Source organism: Carassius gibelio, chromosome A20 (assembly GCF_023724105.1).
Source record: "Carassius gibelio isolate Cgi1373 ecotype wild population from Czech Republic chromosome A20, carGib1.2-hapl.c, whole genome shotgun sequence".
Classification (NCBI taxonomy): Eukaryota; Metazoa; Chordata; class Actinopteri; order Cypriniformes; family Cyprinidae; genus Carassius; species Carassius gibelio.
In genome coordinates, this window is record NC_068390.1 from 3,941,978 (window position 1) to 3,961,045 (window position 19,068).

The 19,068-nt window shown below is 38.6% G+C and overlaps 1 protein-coding gene across 5 annotated transcripts in view; it reads left to right on the forward strand.

Moving 5' to 3' along the window:
• lama2 (laminin, alpha 2) overlaps nt 1-19,068 on the forward strand; it is a 171,871-nt gene that overhangs the window by 50,619 nt on the left and 102,184 nt on the right. For all 5 annotated transcript variants that reach the window (XM_052534639.1, XM_052534640.1, XM_052534641.1 and 2 more), the window contains exons 4-11: nt 7,013-7,255; nt 8,796-8,975; nt 10,463-10,552; nt 11,791-11,908; nt 12,659-12,837; nt 13,105-13,204; nt 14,169-14,329; nt 18,874-19,014. In XM_052534639.1, the coding sequence (XP_052390599.1) occupies nt 7,013-7,255; nt 8,796-8,975; nt 10,463-10,552; nt 11,791-11,908; nt 12,659-12,837; nt 13,105-13,204; nt 14,169-14,329; nt 18,874-19,014 (1,212 nt within the window). The remainder of the gene's footprint in view (nt 1-7,012; nt 7,256-8,795; nt 8,976-10,462; nt 10,553-11,790; nt 11,909-12,658; nt 12,838-13,104; nt 13,205-14,168; nt 14,330-18,873; nt 19,015-19,068) is intronic.

The window sequence follows — 19,068 nt, forward strand, 5'->3', positions numbered from 1 at the left end:
TCACCGTTGACCCTCCAGAGTCAGGGTTAGTCACCATTGACCTTCCAGAGTCAGGACTAGTCACCGTTGACCCTCCAGAGTCAGGGTTAGTCACCATTGACCTTCCAGAGTCGGGACTAGTTCCCGGTTGACCTTCCAGAGTCAGGGCTAGTCACCATTGACCTTCCAGAGTCAGGGCTAGTCACCGCTGACCTTCCAGAGTCAGGACTAGTCACCGCTGACCTTCCAGAGTCAGAACTAGTCACCGTTGACACTCCGGAGTCAAGTCAATTCCCTGATCCACGTCTCTGCTGAACTACTAGAGCCTCTCCTCGGCTCGGCTGAACTAGAAGAGTCTCTCCTCACCTCTGCGGAACTTCCAGAGCCTTGTAACGTCTCAGTCGAACTCTCTGAGCGCCCAACTGATCCTGTCATGGCCACGGAGGCTACCTTTAACTTGTTCATGTTCTCTGTTTCAGACTTGCCTAACCAGACTTGCTCTCCTGTTTATTCGACCACACGGATGTGGTGGTCATCTGCTCCGCTCTGGTGGGCTTCTGTCACGACCACACGGATGTGATGGTCTTCTGCGCCGCCCTGGGGTGCTTCTGTCTCGACCACACGGATGTGGTTGTCTTCTGCTCCGCTCTGGTGGGCTTCTGTCACGACCACACGGATGTGGTGGTCTTCTGCTCCGCTCTGGGGGGCTGCGGTCTCGACCACACAGATGTGGTGGTCAATCAGAATCTGGGGACTCCATGATGCAGGTGCCTTTTTATGGCATCATTGATGCACCAACCTACATCATATGACGTCACATTAGCCAATTTATTTATTTATTTTTTTTTTTTTATTGTGTAACAAATACACACTTTGAACACACACCCAGAGCAGTGGGCAGCCATGTGCTGTGGTGCTCTGGGAGCAGTTGGGCGATTGGTGCCTTGCTCAAAGGTCTCAGCTCAGCGGTGGTATTGAGGGTAAAAATGCCCCACATTTTCACACAGAATCATTCCCATAGCCTCAACGCTCTGATGCAGTGACTCGTTCCCCTCTGAGGGACGCATGCTAAATACATAACCTGAGATGTTTTGTGTGCAGCTTCTCCCTTTCACTCATAATGCACTCTGAAACAAATGTCCTCTTGCAAGATTAGCAAAGTAGGGGATGCTTTTGTTTCATTATTCATTATCACTTCCAAATCATGGATGACTGACAAGCATAAGTCTGGAGAAATAGGTGTTCTGTTCATTAATTTTCAGCTTTGAGGAATGTGTTGCATTATTGTAATACTGAACTAAACTAATTATGCTAAATTTTACTTTGTATGGAAAATTGTTCGGTAGTTATTTATGCAATTAAAGTTGTCTTGGCTTTGAGCTTTTACACTCTCTTTCATAAACACAGGCATCTTTTTCTTTCTGTTAAAAACACTGTTTCAGTAAAAATTCAGTCTATAAGGAAAGGAAAAACATTTGGCCTTCATGTATCACATATTTTATGTGTTTATATATGTATTGTCAGTTAACTGATTTGAACTAATTAATAATGGCAGTTAATCGGTTAAAACACTTTGCCAAGATATACATCTCTAGACTGATGTTTTGAGGAAAAACAAACAAAAAATAAACAAACAAAAAAACTCTGTTATTATACTTTTGCATAATTTTTGGGTGAAATTTGTTTAGTCAAATCATGCAACATGATGAGGGATTCAGCATGATATCAGAAAAATTAGACAACAGCAAAACAACACATTCTCTTCAGGCTTTTGCGTTATTAAACATTTTCTGAAGAGCTTGTTCAGCTGAACTGAAAGTTATTGAAGCCTCTGAGAATAATCTTTAATCTCTCTCTCTCTCTCTCTCTCTCTCTGTGTGTGTGTGTGTGTGTGTGTGTGTGTGTGTGTCAGTGTGTGTGTGTCTGTGTATAGGAGGTAGTCTTAGGCCAGCGCACAGTCAGATAAGGCGGTGCACATCTGTGTTTGAGTCGTTTCATTTTCTGACAGGTTGGGACTTCTGGTGCTGTTTATTTTATTAAGCTTATTTTAATTACAGACAATCAAAGCAATGTGTGTCATAAAATTCTTCAGTTTTTTTTTTCCTCAAGTTGCAATTAAACATGCCATTTTTGTAACTGTACCTTTAATACGCATGTAAATGAAGTGTAATGGTTGACTAGTCACTTCACATGTGAAATGAGCAGCGGCAGTTTAGCTTGAGGAAATCTTCTGGGTAAACTGGAGGGGAAATTGAGGGTTTGTCTACTGTACATCTAACCTATTCTCAGTCCCAAGGCGTCTGATATGGCTTTGTGTCTAAGAGCTCTGCGCTTCATTAGACAGATGGCAAAAGCTGATTAAAAACACAGTCAGTAACCCATTGCTTTTATGAAGAAAGCTTTAAAGTCAGTATACTGACACAAAGAGCATTGGATTTGAGGATAATCATGGTTTGTTGGTGATTTTCAAGTTTAATGGCCAATTTTTGTTAGATTATTTGTCTTTTTTATTTATTTATTTATTCATTTATTGAACACCTGAGTCTGCTCCTTCTCTTAAAGCATTAGTTCACCCAAATTGTATTATTAAATAAAAAAAAATTACTAACCCTCAGACCATCCAAGATGTAGATGAATTTGTTTCTTCATGAGAACAGATTTGGAGAAATGTAGCATTGCATCAGTGTCTCATCAATGGATGCTCTGCAGTGAATGGGTGCCGTCAGAATGAGAGTCCAAACAGCTGATAAAAACATCACAATAATCCATATCACTCCAGTCCATCAGTTAACATCTGGAGAAGACAAAAGCTGAAACAAATCATGTTTTGACGTTGATGTTGACTAAAATACGAGTCCATATTTTATAATAACACTTCCTCCAGTGAAATCTCATGTTGTCTCTCACATCACAGTCCAGCAACATGTTTTTTTTGTTTTTTTTTTGTTTTTTTTTTATTTATATAGTTGTGTAAGTGGTGTGGATTACTGGATTATTGTGATGTTTTTTATCAGATGTTTGGACTGGTTTGATGGCACTCATTCAACGCAGAGCATCCACTGGTGAGCAAGTTATGTTTTTTTTCTGCAAATTCTCATTTTTGGGGAACTTTTCCCACTCACTGACAACATTCGTGGGTGGGGCCTGTGGCTTATGTGACGTCAAATTATAACCAATGCTGAAAATAGGTTGTTGGGAGATAGTGCTTAAGATTTATGCAAATTTAGAAAAAAATGAGCGGGTGGATTTTTATGATTATAGGGTGGTTGTGTACACACACTGCCAACACACATTTCTGTCCTTTATGTCCATTAACACCTTGCAAAAGTGAACTTTGCATAATAGGTCCCCTTTAAAGACCGCAATTTTCACTTATTTTCCATTTCTGAAGTTAATTGGCAACCCTAATGATGACGTAATTATCTTCTGACTCCAACAATGGCCACTTCATCAAAAAAGAAAAAAAAAGTTGTTGGAGATATGCAGCAAAAAATTAAAGTAGAAAAATGGATAATAGAAAGCGCAAAGGTGGAACTGAAAAAGCCAGTAAAAAAAGAAAAGGAAAGTGGGCCGGTCTAAGGCATGAAACTCCAGGGCTGAAAATGAGTCCGGCACTTATTGAACTCCAAGGTAATGAAACCTTATTGGTATCATGTATCCTATCAAAGTAATCCTCATTTAATGCTCTACACCTTGGTGCCCTTCAACTCTTCATAGCATGCATTGTGTTTCTGTTGTGTACATGTTCTAATTAATTATTACTGTACTGTAAGAAAGTTATTTTCTGTGGCCACAAAAATATCAGTTCTTAGAGTTGATATGAATTTACACTGAATGTCCGCTGGACGAACAGATTAGATGATGGTAATATTAATTCTGCTACAGCTGTAATTATTTAAATTAACTGTTAATATTTATATACATTTCTCTTTTGGGTTCATTTGCTAAATTGTGCATTCAGACGTGGCTGTGACGGTCCGGCCTCACCTCTTTCAGACCTCTGAACACAGCACACAAAACGTCATTGTGCTGCGCGGCTGTGCCGTGAGAGACGGTAACGTGAGCCTGTTATCTGCCGCAGATGAAAGAGTGTGTGATGCTAACTCTGGTGTTTTGTGTGTGTGTGAGTGTGTTTCTCATGGTGCGGTGTTACCTACAAACGTAACCGAAATGAATAAAGACTTCAGCCTAGCTTCACTTCCCCCCCGTTTCTCATGTTTTCTTTTTATTCAGGTAAGCTGAATGTCACTGTGCCCCGGAGCTTTCTGAAGGCCACAGAGATCCTGTCACGGACGGTGTTTAATGTGTTAAACCTCAATATACTCACTCATACAGCCTGTGTGTGTACATGTGTGCCTCTGGTCTTTTGTTGCTGAATAAAAGAGTGGGGAATCCTGGGAATCAAGTTTTACTTTTCTTTCTCAGATCTTCTCTTCCAATTTTTTTTCTCCTGCAAGTAGCTCATCCATTATGAGAGTGTACTGTTATCACAGGGGTGGTGTTTTGTGTTTGACGGTAATCAAAGCAGCTGTTCTGAAAATCAACCTGCAGAAATACAGTTCACAAAATGCTCAGAATTAGAATTGTTTCTTTTTTGAATGAATGAATTGGATAGTTTTAAGTTGATGCTCATCACTGTATTTGAGCAATATGGTCCTCCAGCCCATGTTATATTGTAGGACTATGTAATCACTGCCTTATTGCTTAAAGGGTTAGTTCACCGAAAAATGAAAATTATGTCATTAATAACTCACCCTCATGTTGTTCCAAACCCGTGAGACCTCCGTTTATCTTCTGAACACAGTTTAAGATATTTTAGATTTAGTCCGAGAGCTCTCAGTCCCTCCATTGAAGCTGTGTGTACGGTATACTGTCCATGTCCAGAAAGGTAAGAAAAACATCATCAAAGTAGTCCATGTGACATCAGAGGGTCCGTTAGAAATTGTTGAAGCATCTAAAATACATTTTGATCCAAAATATAAAAAACGACGACTTTATTCAGCATTGTCTTCTCTTAAGTGTCTGTTGTGAGAGAGTTCAAAACAAAGCAGTTAGTGATATCCGGTTCGTGAACGAATCATTCGATGTAACCAGATCTTCTTGAACCAGTTCACCAAATCGAACTGAATCGTTTTAAACGCTTCGCGTCTCCAATACACATTAATCCACAAATGACTTAAGCTGTTAACTTTTTTAATGTGTCTGACACTCCCTCTGAGTTCAAACAAACCAATATCCCGGAGTAATGCATGTACTCAAACAGTACACTGACTGAACTGCTGTGAAGAGAGAAATGAAGATTAACACCAAGCCCAGCCAGAAAACATTTCAAAATCGTATTTACATCCCGTGGCAAAACAGAGAAACAAATAGAAACATCATTAGCGTAACTGCTGTTCCAACCAAGTAAAATTAAATTAATTTAACCCAAGCTAAAGAATAATAATGTGCATTTGATCAGATACAAAACACAAAACAAGACAGAAACACAGGCCTGATGTGTCCATGCACCTCACACCAACCAATCCCAGACAGCAAGCAGTTTCGGCCCAGAACCGGCCCACATCTGGCCCGTGTGAAATCCATGCAGGCCAGATGTGGGCCGGTTCTAGGCCAAAACTGCTTGCTGTCTGGGATGGAGAGGGCCTCCAGGCGTCTTTGGCTGAAACCTTATAAACATCTTTTATTGGTACTTAATTAATGTACCTATAAAACTGACCACCTGTTTATTCACTTAATCCATAACCGACTGTATTTAAGTGTGATTCTCTACATGATAGTCATTTGGACTGCTGTGTGTGTATTTGAGCACTGAGGACTGATCGCTCACTGTATGTGAGAACTGAAGAAGTGGAGCATGCGCGAGAGAGAGAGCACCTTGTGTCAGCGCGATTTCAATTAAATGCAATTAAAAGACAGGGACGCACATCTTGAAGAACAAGACAGTAGCCTATCGGGTGTACTTTGGATGTCCAGTAGTCCTCAAATAACATTATAGTCCCATCTCGTCTTGTTAATTGAGACGCGGTAGTTTTTTGTTTTTATCATCATATATTAGTTTTAGCTCGTCAACGTCTAGTCTTAGTCACAGAAAAAACGTTTGTTAACAAATATTTTTTGTCCTCGTCTTCATTGACAAAATTGACACTGGAGTCAGGATAAGGGCCGAGATAAATCCTTTTCACCTCATCCTTCTATTTTGGTTAAGGTTGAATTGGGCTTCCTTGAAAAATTGGAAAACAAAAGACTTTTAAAAAACGTAAAACAAATGAGGAGAGGAGGCGCCGCTTACTGATTTGGTCCGGTATTCTGTAACTGTAATTTCTACTGTGGAGGAGATGAACGATCAGCAGTCTTTATTTAACCAAATATGGAAGTACATGAAACAAGCAGGAACATACACGTAACGGGAGGGTTAGATGTACAATACCGGACGAAGAAACTCGGAAACACAGGGTTTAAGTAATAAGGGAGGAAACCAGGAAATTGGGGAAACACAGCTGACATAATAGGAACAAGAAACAAGAAGGACAAAATATTTGCATGAAGGTAGAAACTAGGACATGGGGAACTAAACATAAGACAAGACAGGAACACAGGCCTGACAATTTTAGAGTCCGTGTTTTTCATTTGCATTTTTGTTGTTGTTGTTGTTGCTCTCTCTTTTGGTCATGTGTTTGATCCTGTCCTACATCTTGATCTTCTGGTACAGTTTCACTACAGCTCAAACTATCAAGCCTCTGGTTTTCTCAAGCTGCTGCCTGAGCTCCAGTGTTGTCCTTACCTTGTGCTGGTCCATCTTCTCTGTTCTCCAGCCTGTCATTGTCCAAGTCTGATCCCGGCCTCTTCTCGTTCTCCTCTCGTTGGGATTGTTCTCACTCATCACCATCCCTTTTTGAACTTTTACAAAATTGTATCTCTCTTTTTGAAAATGTTATGGATTCCATCAGGAGAAAAGTGTATGAAGTATATGAATTGAAGTATATATTTGCGAAAATATTAATATGTTGTTCCATGTTCTTCTCTCACAAAGGTCTTCCAGATCGCTTATGTGATCCTGAAAGCTGCAAACTCCCCTCGGCCCGGAAACTGGATTCTAGAACGTTCTCTGGATGGTGAAACATTTATGCCGTGGCAGTATTACGCGATTACAGACACAGAGTGCATCACACGCTTCAACATCGTCCCCAGAACAGGCCCGCCGTCCTACATGCACGATGAGGAAGTCATCTGTACTTCCTTCTACTCTAAAATCCATCCTCTGGAGAATGGCGAGGTGAGAAGCTACTCAGCCACAGAGAAACCAAATTAACTAGCAAAAAAACCCTGCAAGATTTGAATGCAGTTTTGAGATGATTATGACATGAATGGCATATTTTTAATTTAGATTCTGATAGCCATGACTGTAAATACCATCTAAATACATTGACACGAAATGTTCAGAAATGTATTGAAATTATATTGCTACAATGTAGTCTTGGTCAACTGCATCTTAAGTTACCTTGTTGACTATAATTCTTAAACAGAAAAGAGAAAAATAGAGACACACACACACACACACACACACACACACACACACACACACACATAGACGATAGACAAACTCCAGTCCCTATTATTCACAGCCCACATTCTCATTTTCACAGATATCAGATCACATTTGCATACAAACCAAACACATGTAGAATTATGCATGTTTGCATTAATACAGCTGCTAACTTCCCCACACAGTGTGTCTGGCACGCTGGCTGACATGAACACCTACGCAGGGATGATAAATGAGATGGAAGTTCTTTTACAGCAGTGCTTTAATGTGTATTCTGAAAGTTACATTTACAGCTGTCAGATCATAGGATTATATTGAACAGTATTTTGTGTGTGTGTGTGTGTGTGTGTGTGCACCGTATTAATGAGGAAGGTGGGTGGGGAGATGAAGCCTGGACTCAAATGTCGCTCTGTCTCCTTTAAAAACAGACAGCATAAACTCACACAGCACTAATTAGCACACATCATTAACCCAAGAAAAACAGCCAGTGCTGCACACACACACACACACACACACAAACACACATCACTTCCTTGAGCTGCATTTGCATTAAATCTGTGATTGAATTTAACTTATTTATTTATTAGTTCATATTCAATTAACCCTCTGGTGGTCTTTGATCATTTTAGACAGAAATGATTTATAGTTTAAATTCTTAAACATTTTTACTTGAACTGAATATGGTGACTTTTTGGCACTTGCTATATGCAAACACAGGAAAAATATCATAATAATAATTTTTTTCAAATAAATGATCTTAACGAAAATGAATGGGAAATATGAAAAATACACACACACACACACACACACACACACACACACACACACACACACACACACACACACACATATATATATATATTTACTGTATATATCCAAATGCAAAATGCAATTATGTCTGAAAATACTCTTATAAGCAACTAGGCAACACATAGCCTTGTATAAAGGCATCTACTGGTTAAACTATGGTATTACTTATGAATTTCTTTATTTATACCACTAGATCTGCCTTTCATGCAATGAATGTTCAATATATTTGCGGTATTTTTAACTTAACTGTATTTTTCTGAGGCTCAGAAGAGAAAAACCATTGGGTTAATTGTATTATTTTTGGTTGTTGTTCTTGGTTAGCAAGATTACTTTCAAATTGTAAAATAATTCACTACATTTAGAAATTTAAGCTGTAAAACACAAGAAAAACAGGATCAAGCATGACAGAGTAAATGATTCAATGACTTTTTGCTGTGCGTCACATCTCATTGTCTTTCAGATTCACACCTCACTAATAAACGGCCGTCCCAGTGCGGATGATCCATCGCCTGTGTTACTCAACTTCACCTCGGCACGCTTTATCCGCCTGCGGTTCCAGAGGATCCGCACCCTAAATGCTGACCTCATGACCCTCGCCCTCAATGACCCCCGAGACATCGACCCCATTGTCACCAGAAGGGTGAGTGTCACTTAGACATGGTAAATGTCCTAGTGTGATGCTTTGACACCAGAGAGAACAGGAAGAGGGAGAATGTGCCACACATGTGTTTGTCATCACTCAGTGCCATTCATACGCCATCTGTGCGTGTGGATGGTTGGAGCTAGTGCTGCCCCACCGCCTCATCCATTACCAGCGTCTCCTCCTCAGACAGATGGGCTTTAATTAAAATCATACAGTAATGAACAAATCGACCCATATCACTCTCCTCCACCCGCCCACTTCCTCCTACAAACTCATTTACTCCCTGATTGACCTGTTTCCATCAAAGAAGAGTTGCACTGAATTGAAGGATTACATTTCTCACGTGCATTGAGCAATTTAGATAAATGAACCCAAAGTACTTAGTTCAAAGAGTCATTTTGCAGTCTGAGAGGCTTAAGCCACATTGGTTGCATATGATTATGAAGTTAATTTAAAGGTGATGTGTGTCATTCTCACATTAAATTATATTGTTGTGAGTTTGATAGGTTGACTTGCCCAGAAAGTTTAACACTTTGTGGAAATGTCTTTGTGGCATTGTCAAATCATTGATCAATTTAAGCATCACAACATGCTGTATGCAGTAGAAGTATAGTAATCCAGCATATACCAACAGTAATTCCATGAAGCTCCAGGCTGTTTTATGCTAGTTAGCACTGAGATAGTGCTGGACTAGCTGGTAGTAATTTTGAAATTTAAATAGGTTACTGAAGTCAAACTTGTAAAATGTGAAGCACAATCTATTCAAGAAACTTAATAGTAAACATCATCAATAACTACAATTTTGAACTCATGTTGCATGAAGTTCAAAACTGGAAATACATTTGGGCACTTTCATGTGTCAGAATCCAGCTGACAGCTACTGGCAACAAGAAAGTATTTAGTAAAAGGAGTAAATGTAAAAAGTAGTATAGTACAAATTGAATTGCAGTCAGGAGCATAACTCATTTCAGACAATAGTAACAATGGCTGAAAGTGAAATAATTTAACCAAAGTCAAGGGCAAAGTGCCCATCTATAGTGAACACTAATCACCATAACAGTGACCATGGGACTTTTGCACATTTGTTGGGGTCTTAATGGGGTAAAAAGTGCTTCACAAACTCCTGCTTTATTTCTGTGAGGAGTTACATGAATTTATAGCTGAAAAGCATGGGTGTTCATAGAGTTTAACTCACAGATACTTTGCTTCCAAGATTCATGGTGCTTCATCAGAACCTCTCAGTCCATATCACAAAAGGTTTGGCTAGGGTTAAAAACAAATTAAACCATCTGCAAACATGCTTCTGTAAATATTTAAAATAACAATAATAATAAACCTTGATCTCTAGCTTTAGAGTGCAAAGCTTAGGTAACAGACAACAGTTATTTCTGGTCCTTGATTGTAGTGTATTGGATACAGTAACAACCTTATGTATATTACAGTTGAGTTTGAGTTTAATGTGATTGTATTGCTTTGTTTTTCAGTATTACTACTCCATTAAGGATATATCAGTTGGAGGCATGTGCATCTGTTACGGTCACGCCAAGGCCTGCCCTGTCAACCCACACAACAAGGTTTGTCTTCTGAAGCTAAATCATTTTTTATCCTCAAATGATTTCATATTCAAATTTAATTAGGTTTATTACTAAGTCATTAATTAGAGACAAATCACTTTTGGCCTTTATGAAGCATGCTCTCACAACAGTTATATATATATAAAAGATAATTAAATAGTTGCATTTAAGTCTTATATGATCATAATGCTGTATTTTGTAGTACACCACAAAATGTCTAGCACATTTTCAGATAACTTTATGAAAATAATTTGACAAATATATATTAATTGTATATATTAATGTGTGAGTATATATATATATATATATATGTGTGTGTGTGTGTGTGTATTTGTGTGTGTGTGTGTGTGTGTGGGGGGGGGGGGGTTGATCTAAATATGTGCATTTAAAGAGGACTAGAGGGAAAACATTGGATATAAATACACAATTTGACACAATTTCAATAAGTGAATGATAGCAGAAATTTAAGTTTTAAATTAACTATGCATTTAAATTTTGAGCAGAGACCAGCCATGAACATATCAATATAAAGAGGTTGTAGGTTGTAGGCTTATTGTCAAAAAGAGAATATGAAAGGAATGAAGAAGGAGATGAATAAAGAAAAATAGTATCTAGAGCTAAAATAAATGCTTTTGATCTATTTATTTATTTATTTATTTACTTATTCAATTATCTGGTTTAATATGACTATCCTAACCTCAGCCTATAAATACATTTGACAAAGTCACGTTTATCATGTTCTAGTTTAGGTCTGAGGATGAGTGAATGCACTGAAAAGCTGTAAGGAAAGTGTAACCAAGTTTGTTAAATTAATTCACTATATGTACACATTCATTCTTAATCTTGTGCCTTATATGCTAAAAGTGTTTGGATTCCTGTAAATGACTGTCAGTTATTTAACATTGTGATGGTTAAAATGTTAAATTTCATGTTGAAATTCATGCTCTGCTTCAGTAAATGTTAATGGTAACACCTGCCTTCTTTGATTTGATTGGCCATCTCAGTCATTTAGTCATTGACGAGTGCTGTTAGACCACTGATCAGCTCGTCACCAAAATACAGCTCCTAGTAATCAATTATTTCACAACTTTTATGATCCACACTGGAGAAAGCCTCAGCGGTGCTCACAACATTTATTCAGTTGTGCATTGTGTTTGCCATCTCAGAGTGAGTTTTAATTGGGAAGGCAGTTAACTTCTATACAGATGGTTTGATTGACTGTTTGGTTTCCACATCAGAAATTCAGCTGTGAGTGTGAACACAACACTTGTGGAGAGAGCTGTGACCGCTGTTGCCCTGGTTACAACCAGAAACCCTGGATGGCGGGAACCTTCCTCACACGCCACGTCTGTCAAAGTAAGAGGCCTCAACAGTGTCCCACAGAGCTGAGCATGCTGCCTTATTTACCGTTTTTATCTTATTTTAGGTGTGGTCTATAAACATTAAAAACACCAGTTCATGTTATATGACATCTGAGTCACTATATCCATATCATAGTTACACTAGGTAAAAGATAATACATCTTACTATAAATTATGCAACGGTTAGTTTGGGTCCTTCGATCTGACTGATTGATTAGCATTTCAAGATTAGTTGATGTAACAGTCCAACGGCACCTGGAATCTCCAATCTTTGTATCACTTCGCTTGTCTGTGTAAATCTTTATCAAATTTAGTACCTATTCAGACAATATGTGATTTCAGACACACTGATTTTCTTTATACACAAGTCATTGTATTATTCACTCAACCGATTTGCTAAAACAAGAAGCAAAAGCACATAAAGTAACCGGCAATATTGAGTCTAAAATTTAAGTTACTAATATTAACTTGATTATTTAACAACTGTATTAAAACAGTATCACTCAATCTGGCCATCTTAAAGCTACTCCATTGTTACTTCTTGCTATGTCTTTGTTACGCCATTCTCAGGAGCGGCCCAAGCTGCAGTTGGTAGCTTTAATGGGACATTCTCGAATTAGTAACAGAGATTTAGACATCTCTTTTGGACTAGCAATGAAAGATCCTGAATGCATGGTGTTGTTGGTATGTGTCAGGCACTGCTTGTCTTATAGTTGTATAATTGTGTGATGTCTTTATTTGCCAGAGTGTAACTGTCATGGCAAATCAGAGGAATGCTATTACAACCAGACTGTGGCCGATGCCAAGCTGAGTTTAAATATTCATGGTGAATATGAGGGGGGCGGAGTCTGCCTTGGTTGCTCTGAAAACACAGGAGGAATTAACTGTCAATCATGTGTAGATGGCTACTACAGACCCACAGAGGTGAGTTTCTTTATTCTGTTCATATATATATAGCAACAACATTTTGTCAGGCTGTTTGGGTAATTTCTGTACTGTTGTGTGTTGAACTACTCAAAGACACAGGACATTCAAGGACTTATGCAAAATGTCCAATTTCTGACTTTAAATTTGACCTTACATTAGAGATGAACTGTGGCCATTGGTCAACATTACTAAAAGGTCGAAGGGACAGTCAGATTGTTTTTGTTCTCAGTGTAATTGACCATCATAATGTGAATATTTCCCCAGTTGCATCCAAATGAAAGCTGGCCCTGCAGACCCTGCTCATGCGACCTGAGAGGTTCACTGCACTCTGCATGTGTTCCAGACGAGAGCCAGGCCACCGCAGGTACCACACCACACAAGATCTGGCAGTAGCCCGATTCTTGAGTCAGGTCACAAATCAAACTGATCAAACTTTAGTTCTTTTAGTGATGATGCAAGGCGCACACCCAAAGTATACACATGACTCAAAAAGAACCGAATGAGCCAGTTCAGCCAGGGTTGTTTGCAGAGGAATCTAACGTGTGGGATGCTGACATTATGCACATGTGTGTATTACCAAGGACTTGAATGAGCCTGATTCTCAATGCAGGTTTCTTTAATAATAAACAAAACATACTAGAAATATGCGTATTAGTAGTTTTAATAAATATGCCTACATTTTTATTGATTTTTTATTAAAATTGAAACATGTGGGGGACATGTGTGGTTTATTGTGATTTTATGCAAATCAATGAGTTTACATAATTGGTTTATTCTTTCTATATATATATTTAGACATGCAGAAAATATCTGCGTTTATACATCAATTTCTGTAATGTGTGCTCTAGGTGCAAAACTTTTAGGAAACTTGTCCAAGATGAAGGCTACTATGAATGATTCAGTTATTAATGATAATGTGCTGGTTTTGTTGGAAAACCTCTAGTGGAAGTCAGATTTACTTGAAAAAAGAAACCTACCAATTTAAGAAAACAACAAAGGATTTTCCCAAAACATATTAAAGGTTTACAAGTTTTCCTAACATGTCTACATCATGATGTGGGAAGATTTGCATAACGCCACCCAGATGTTTGCACAAAGATAGAAGGTGTAACTTTGTGATTTTAAGGAATGCTTTAATTTACATTCATAGTATTGGCACAAAAACCTAAAGCCACTTAAAGAGACTGTGATAATTAAAAGATAACCAGTATAACTAACTACTAGTATGAGTTTTCTTCTTTGGTTGTTGGTGTGTGATTGAGTAAAGGTGTCCTGTGTGTGTTGAGCGGGAGCTCAGGCTGTAATGGTGTGTTTTCTTGTCTCTGCAGGTTTGGCAGTGGGCTCGTGCATCTGTAAGCAGGGATACATGGGTGAGAAGTGTGACAGATGTGCGTTTGGATACACAGGATTCCCTCTGTGTGAGCGATGCAACTGCAGCAGAGATGGCAGTGTTAACCAGGATCCCTGCCTGACGCCCTGTGTGTGTAAGGTACGGACATGTTACCACACTTACACTGGCCTCCCTCTTCTTATACAGCCGTGATCACTGCTCTCACTGTTACGACAGTACTACCACATAGGCATGGGGACTGTACAACCAAAATAATACTATAATTTGTCTAATGTGACTATTTGATGTTTACTTGGAATAGATACTTGTGTACTTACTATATTATTAGTCAGTGGCAGGCCATGTGGTCAATAAATCAAAATTGCACTTATGTAAAATGTTATATCATAACTTTTGCATCATGTGTTCTAGAAATGTTCTCTTTTCCCCCTTTCGGTCATCAAAAAAAAAAAAAAGTAATGAATAAAAAATTCACAAAATTTATTGATTTGATTTTAGATTTTCACAGAGGTCAGTGTGACTCCATCAGGTGTGTAGGTGGAGGTCGTGATATATCATATTTTTAGATATTTCTGGATGCCAGTCTGTGTTTCTGACAACTACTGTTCACGGGATGCTTTCAGAGTTTCAGACAATTACAAATAATGGTTTCTAGTGTGACAGGATGAACTTTGACCCAGGTTAGGGTAATTATTGAGATGCAGAAGATTACACATACACAGTTTGTGGGAAGTAATAATTATAATTATTGTCAGGGGGTATCTCCTCATCCACCACCAGTGTGCAGCATCCACCTGGATGCTTTTTAAATACTTTATAACCAGAGACTTACAAATGTGTTAGCTAGCTAGTTCCTACAAGAATATAGCTTGGATTGCACTTTAATGAAATAGAAATGAGACCATTTTCTATTAGGTGATCCAAACTGCATAATCTCATGTGCCTCACTGAGAGATGAAACTCCCGAATGGAGTGAATGGACTTTAAAATGTTCATGTATGCAAGAATGGTAATGGTCAGCTAACAACAACTGATGGTTCAATCAAGGAGATAATATAGCTGAGGCCAGTTTTTGGGGCCCACATATTGAGTACTAATATAGTACCTTTTGTGAGAGTATTAATACAGTTGTTAAGCTATATGTAGGTTGTTATGATGACTTTAACAAACTTAACATGTCAAGCAATGCATTTCATTTTAGCAACACTTTAGATTTTAACCACATAAATGTTAGGCCCCTTTTAGTCAGTTGCATGCCTTCACGGTTTCTAACATGTCGTGATTGCCAAGTCATTATGGTACCATTTATTGACCTAAGTCTGGTCAGAATTGGAGGTTCAATTGAATTTTAAGTGGATGAAAATGAGGCTGTGGGGAAGAGACTTACAGAAAAGTCATATCGTCAGATGAATTATTGTTATGTTGTACAATTTAACAATAGTACAATCCATTAAACAATATTACAACAATATTACAGTACATGTTGTACAATATTACAATAGTACAATTCATTAAAAACACCGTACTTCAGGCCCTCACTTACTCGTTTTTATTTCCGTCAGAAATTAAATCCGGCACTACCCTGACAAATGTCTGTGGCACCATTAGTTTTCTGCAGACTGTTCAGCCTGAATAAGACAACCAATTAAGCAAGAAGGCACTGAATCCAAAAGGCCCCCATTTAGGTGTTATGGAATTTCACACAAGCTTGTGGTGACATGAATGGAAATTAAAAAGCCGTTGACATGCTCCAGAAGAAATTCTTCAAGATGAACACAGAAAACAGCTGGCTTTGTGATGTCTGGTCTTTTGAGCTGTGCCATATTCCTGCATTCAAACCAATTGTTCAGTGGATGCTGTCACAACCAGGACAGAGAGGAAATAGTTGATAAGGGACTGGATTGGACAGGACATGCACCTCAGATGACTGACAGATGACATCAGCTTGTGTGAACAATCCAGGTCCCAAAAGGACAACGTGCTTCAACAAAAAGTCACCATGAAGTTTTAGTAAGAAGGCCTTTATATACAGTATCTGGTCTTTGAGAGGTGAGATATACTGATCAAAGAACAATGAAGTCTGGAGTGGACTAAGATCAAATATAATGATTACATCAGTCTCGTAAGCTGGTGCAGGAGAACTAGATGAATATATATCTGAATCTCAAGAAACAGCCCTTCAGAAGTCTGGCTGAAAGAGCTTCTGCCGAAAGTCTGCTTTAGACAGGACCCTTCAGTTGAACATCTTCACTGTAAGAAAAAAATTCCAGTTCAGTGAAACTTACAGACATTTCCTTTAACCCTAAAACCCAACACAGTGAAATTCAAAATACAGGTAAAACACCTGTGATAAATTAATACTGAATATTCCTTCATATTAACACATGTGGACAAAGGAATTGGTGGTTGATTTTCCAAAGTCCAGTCACTGAGCGGGAAACACTGCTGTTGTATAAACCCGGAGTCCACATGGTCAGTAAATCAGACTTTAGAGCTGCTCTCTACACAAACCGCCAGAACGGCCTCCTCTTCCTGTGAAGATGGCAGGGGGGAACCCTGAGGCCCCTAATGATTGATTTCAATCTCATCGAGGGATTTTAATGTTTTCCAGCAGCAGAGTAGGGAAGGGAGCCTTTTGCAATAAAACATGCAGGAGACCCATGATTCAGCTTTTCCAAAGTAGGAGGACATGTGCATGAGGGATCTAACATCCAGGACAGTCCAAGAAAGCAACAACCGCCATTGATGTTCTGTTTCTGGGTCAAAACACAATGTGAGGTTAAAGTGTTTCTCTGAGTGCACAGTCGCTCTGATCTGATCTCTCAGTATCAGACACACATCTGAAGTTGCCTTTGTTCAGTGTAAATAAAATAATACTTTACACTTTGATGCTATCCTGGCAACTAACTTGCACCTTTTTGTATTTAGCTGGCAAATCGTGTTTCAGTCTGGATCCATTTTCCCATTCTAATAAAGATTCAAGTCTTTCAACGCATAAAAACAAACAGCAAATTTAAAAATATCTTCAGTGCAGCACTACTGATGATCAAGAAGGACTTCACAGGATCTCTCTCAGCGCTCCAGAGAAATGTGTGAACAGATGACGAGTGAGCGGAGGTGAAGCGTGTTTGGCGTTGCCCAGATGAAGAGGCTGTGATGGTCAGATTATAAAGGCAGACGCTCAGCTCTGTTCAGTAATGACTTGGCTGAGGCAGAGCGCCAGTGTAAATGGAGCATTAAGAAACATCAGTAAATGACACCCACAGACGGGATGGACTCGCTCCAGGTGCTGCTGTCTGATGCCAGACTTGCCAATAGCTGTAATATACAGAAATAAATAAAATGTGTCAGAACACAGTCTGGTGACTGGAACGGAAAAGTTCATCTAAAAGAGTTCCTCACGCTGTATTAAAGTTAGTACTGCATTAACACAGAATGGTTGATTGACAATCAGAATCTGAACTGAATTGGAACGGACTCCCTTGAAGATCTTAAGTGTGAATCTGATTTGAGCCGGTCACAATTCACTCAGAGTTACAAGTCAACAATTCTACACACAACAATTTGATTAGTTCATCACAAGTTTTCTGATAAATTGCATTACAGTATTTTTCAGACTATAAGTCGCACCTGAGTATAAGTCACATCAGTCCAAAAATACGTCATGACGAGGAAAAAAACATATATAGGTTGCACTGGACTATAAGTCGCATTTATTCTTAACCATGAACCAAGAGAAAACATTACCGTCTCCAGCCGCGAGAGGGCGCTCTATGTCTTCAGTGTAGACTACAGGTTCTGTAGTCTGTAGTCTGTTCTGATTTATTACATGGCTATCTGGAATAATTGATTCTGATTGGCCAGTTGCAACAATCCCTGCTGTGTTATTTGCCAGTAACCATCATCCTTAGCAATGCCGAATATCTTATCGCTAAACCAGAACACTTCTTTCACGGCTATCATGTCACAGTGCCGTGCTCTTGCTTGTTTCATTTAAAGTTAACTGCTATTATTTTGTGCCTTAATTATTGACTGTATTTACTGTAAAATGAAGCACAAGGGCTTCATTATTTATAGTAAGCCTACATTAATATTGCTAAATTGTTTGTCATGTTGCCAGAATGATTGTTTTGGACACTCTTATGGATTTAAAATAATAAACAGATTAAAGAAATCAATATTTTAATTCTGCATGGACACATTAAATTGATCAAAAGTGGCAGTAAAGACATTCATAATGTTACAAAAGATTTCTATTTCAAACAAATGCTGTTCTTTTGATTAACTTAGTGTTCATCTGTGGATCCTGAAAAATAAAATGTATCACGGTTTCCACAATAATATTTGGCAGCACAACACAACTTTAAACATTTTTAATAAATCAGCATATTAGAATGATTTCTGAAGGATAATGTGACACTGATGATGCATTAGTATTTAGCTTTGACCACAGAAATATATTCAAATAGTTATTTTAAATTGTAATAATAGTTCACATTTTTACAGTATTTTTGACCAAATAAATGCTGCCTTGGTGAGCACAAGATACTTCTTTCAAAAAACATCTTACTGATGCATTTTAACAAGCCATAAACTTAATAAATCTCTCTCTCTCTCTCTCTCTCTCTCTCTCTCTCTCTCTCTCTCTCTCTCTCTCTCTCTCTCTCTCTCTCTCTCTGCAGGAGCATGTGGAGGGACAGAACTGCGACCGCTGTAAACAGGGATTCTATAATCTCCGTGAAGACCGTCCTAGTGGATGCGAGAAGTGCTACTGTTCTGGTCTAGCCAGCTTGTGTGCTGAATCCCACTGGGACTACAGTAATGTAGGAGACAAGCCGTTTCATAACCACTGTGTGTGTGTGTGTGTGTGTGTGTGT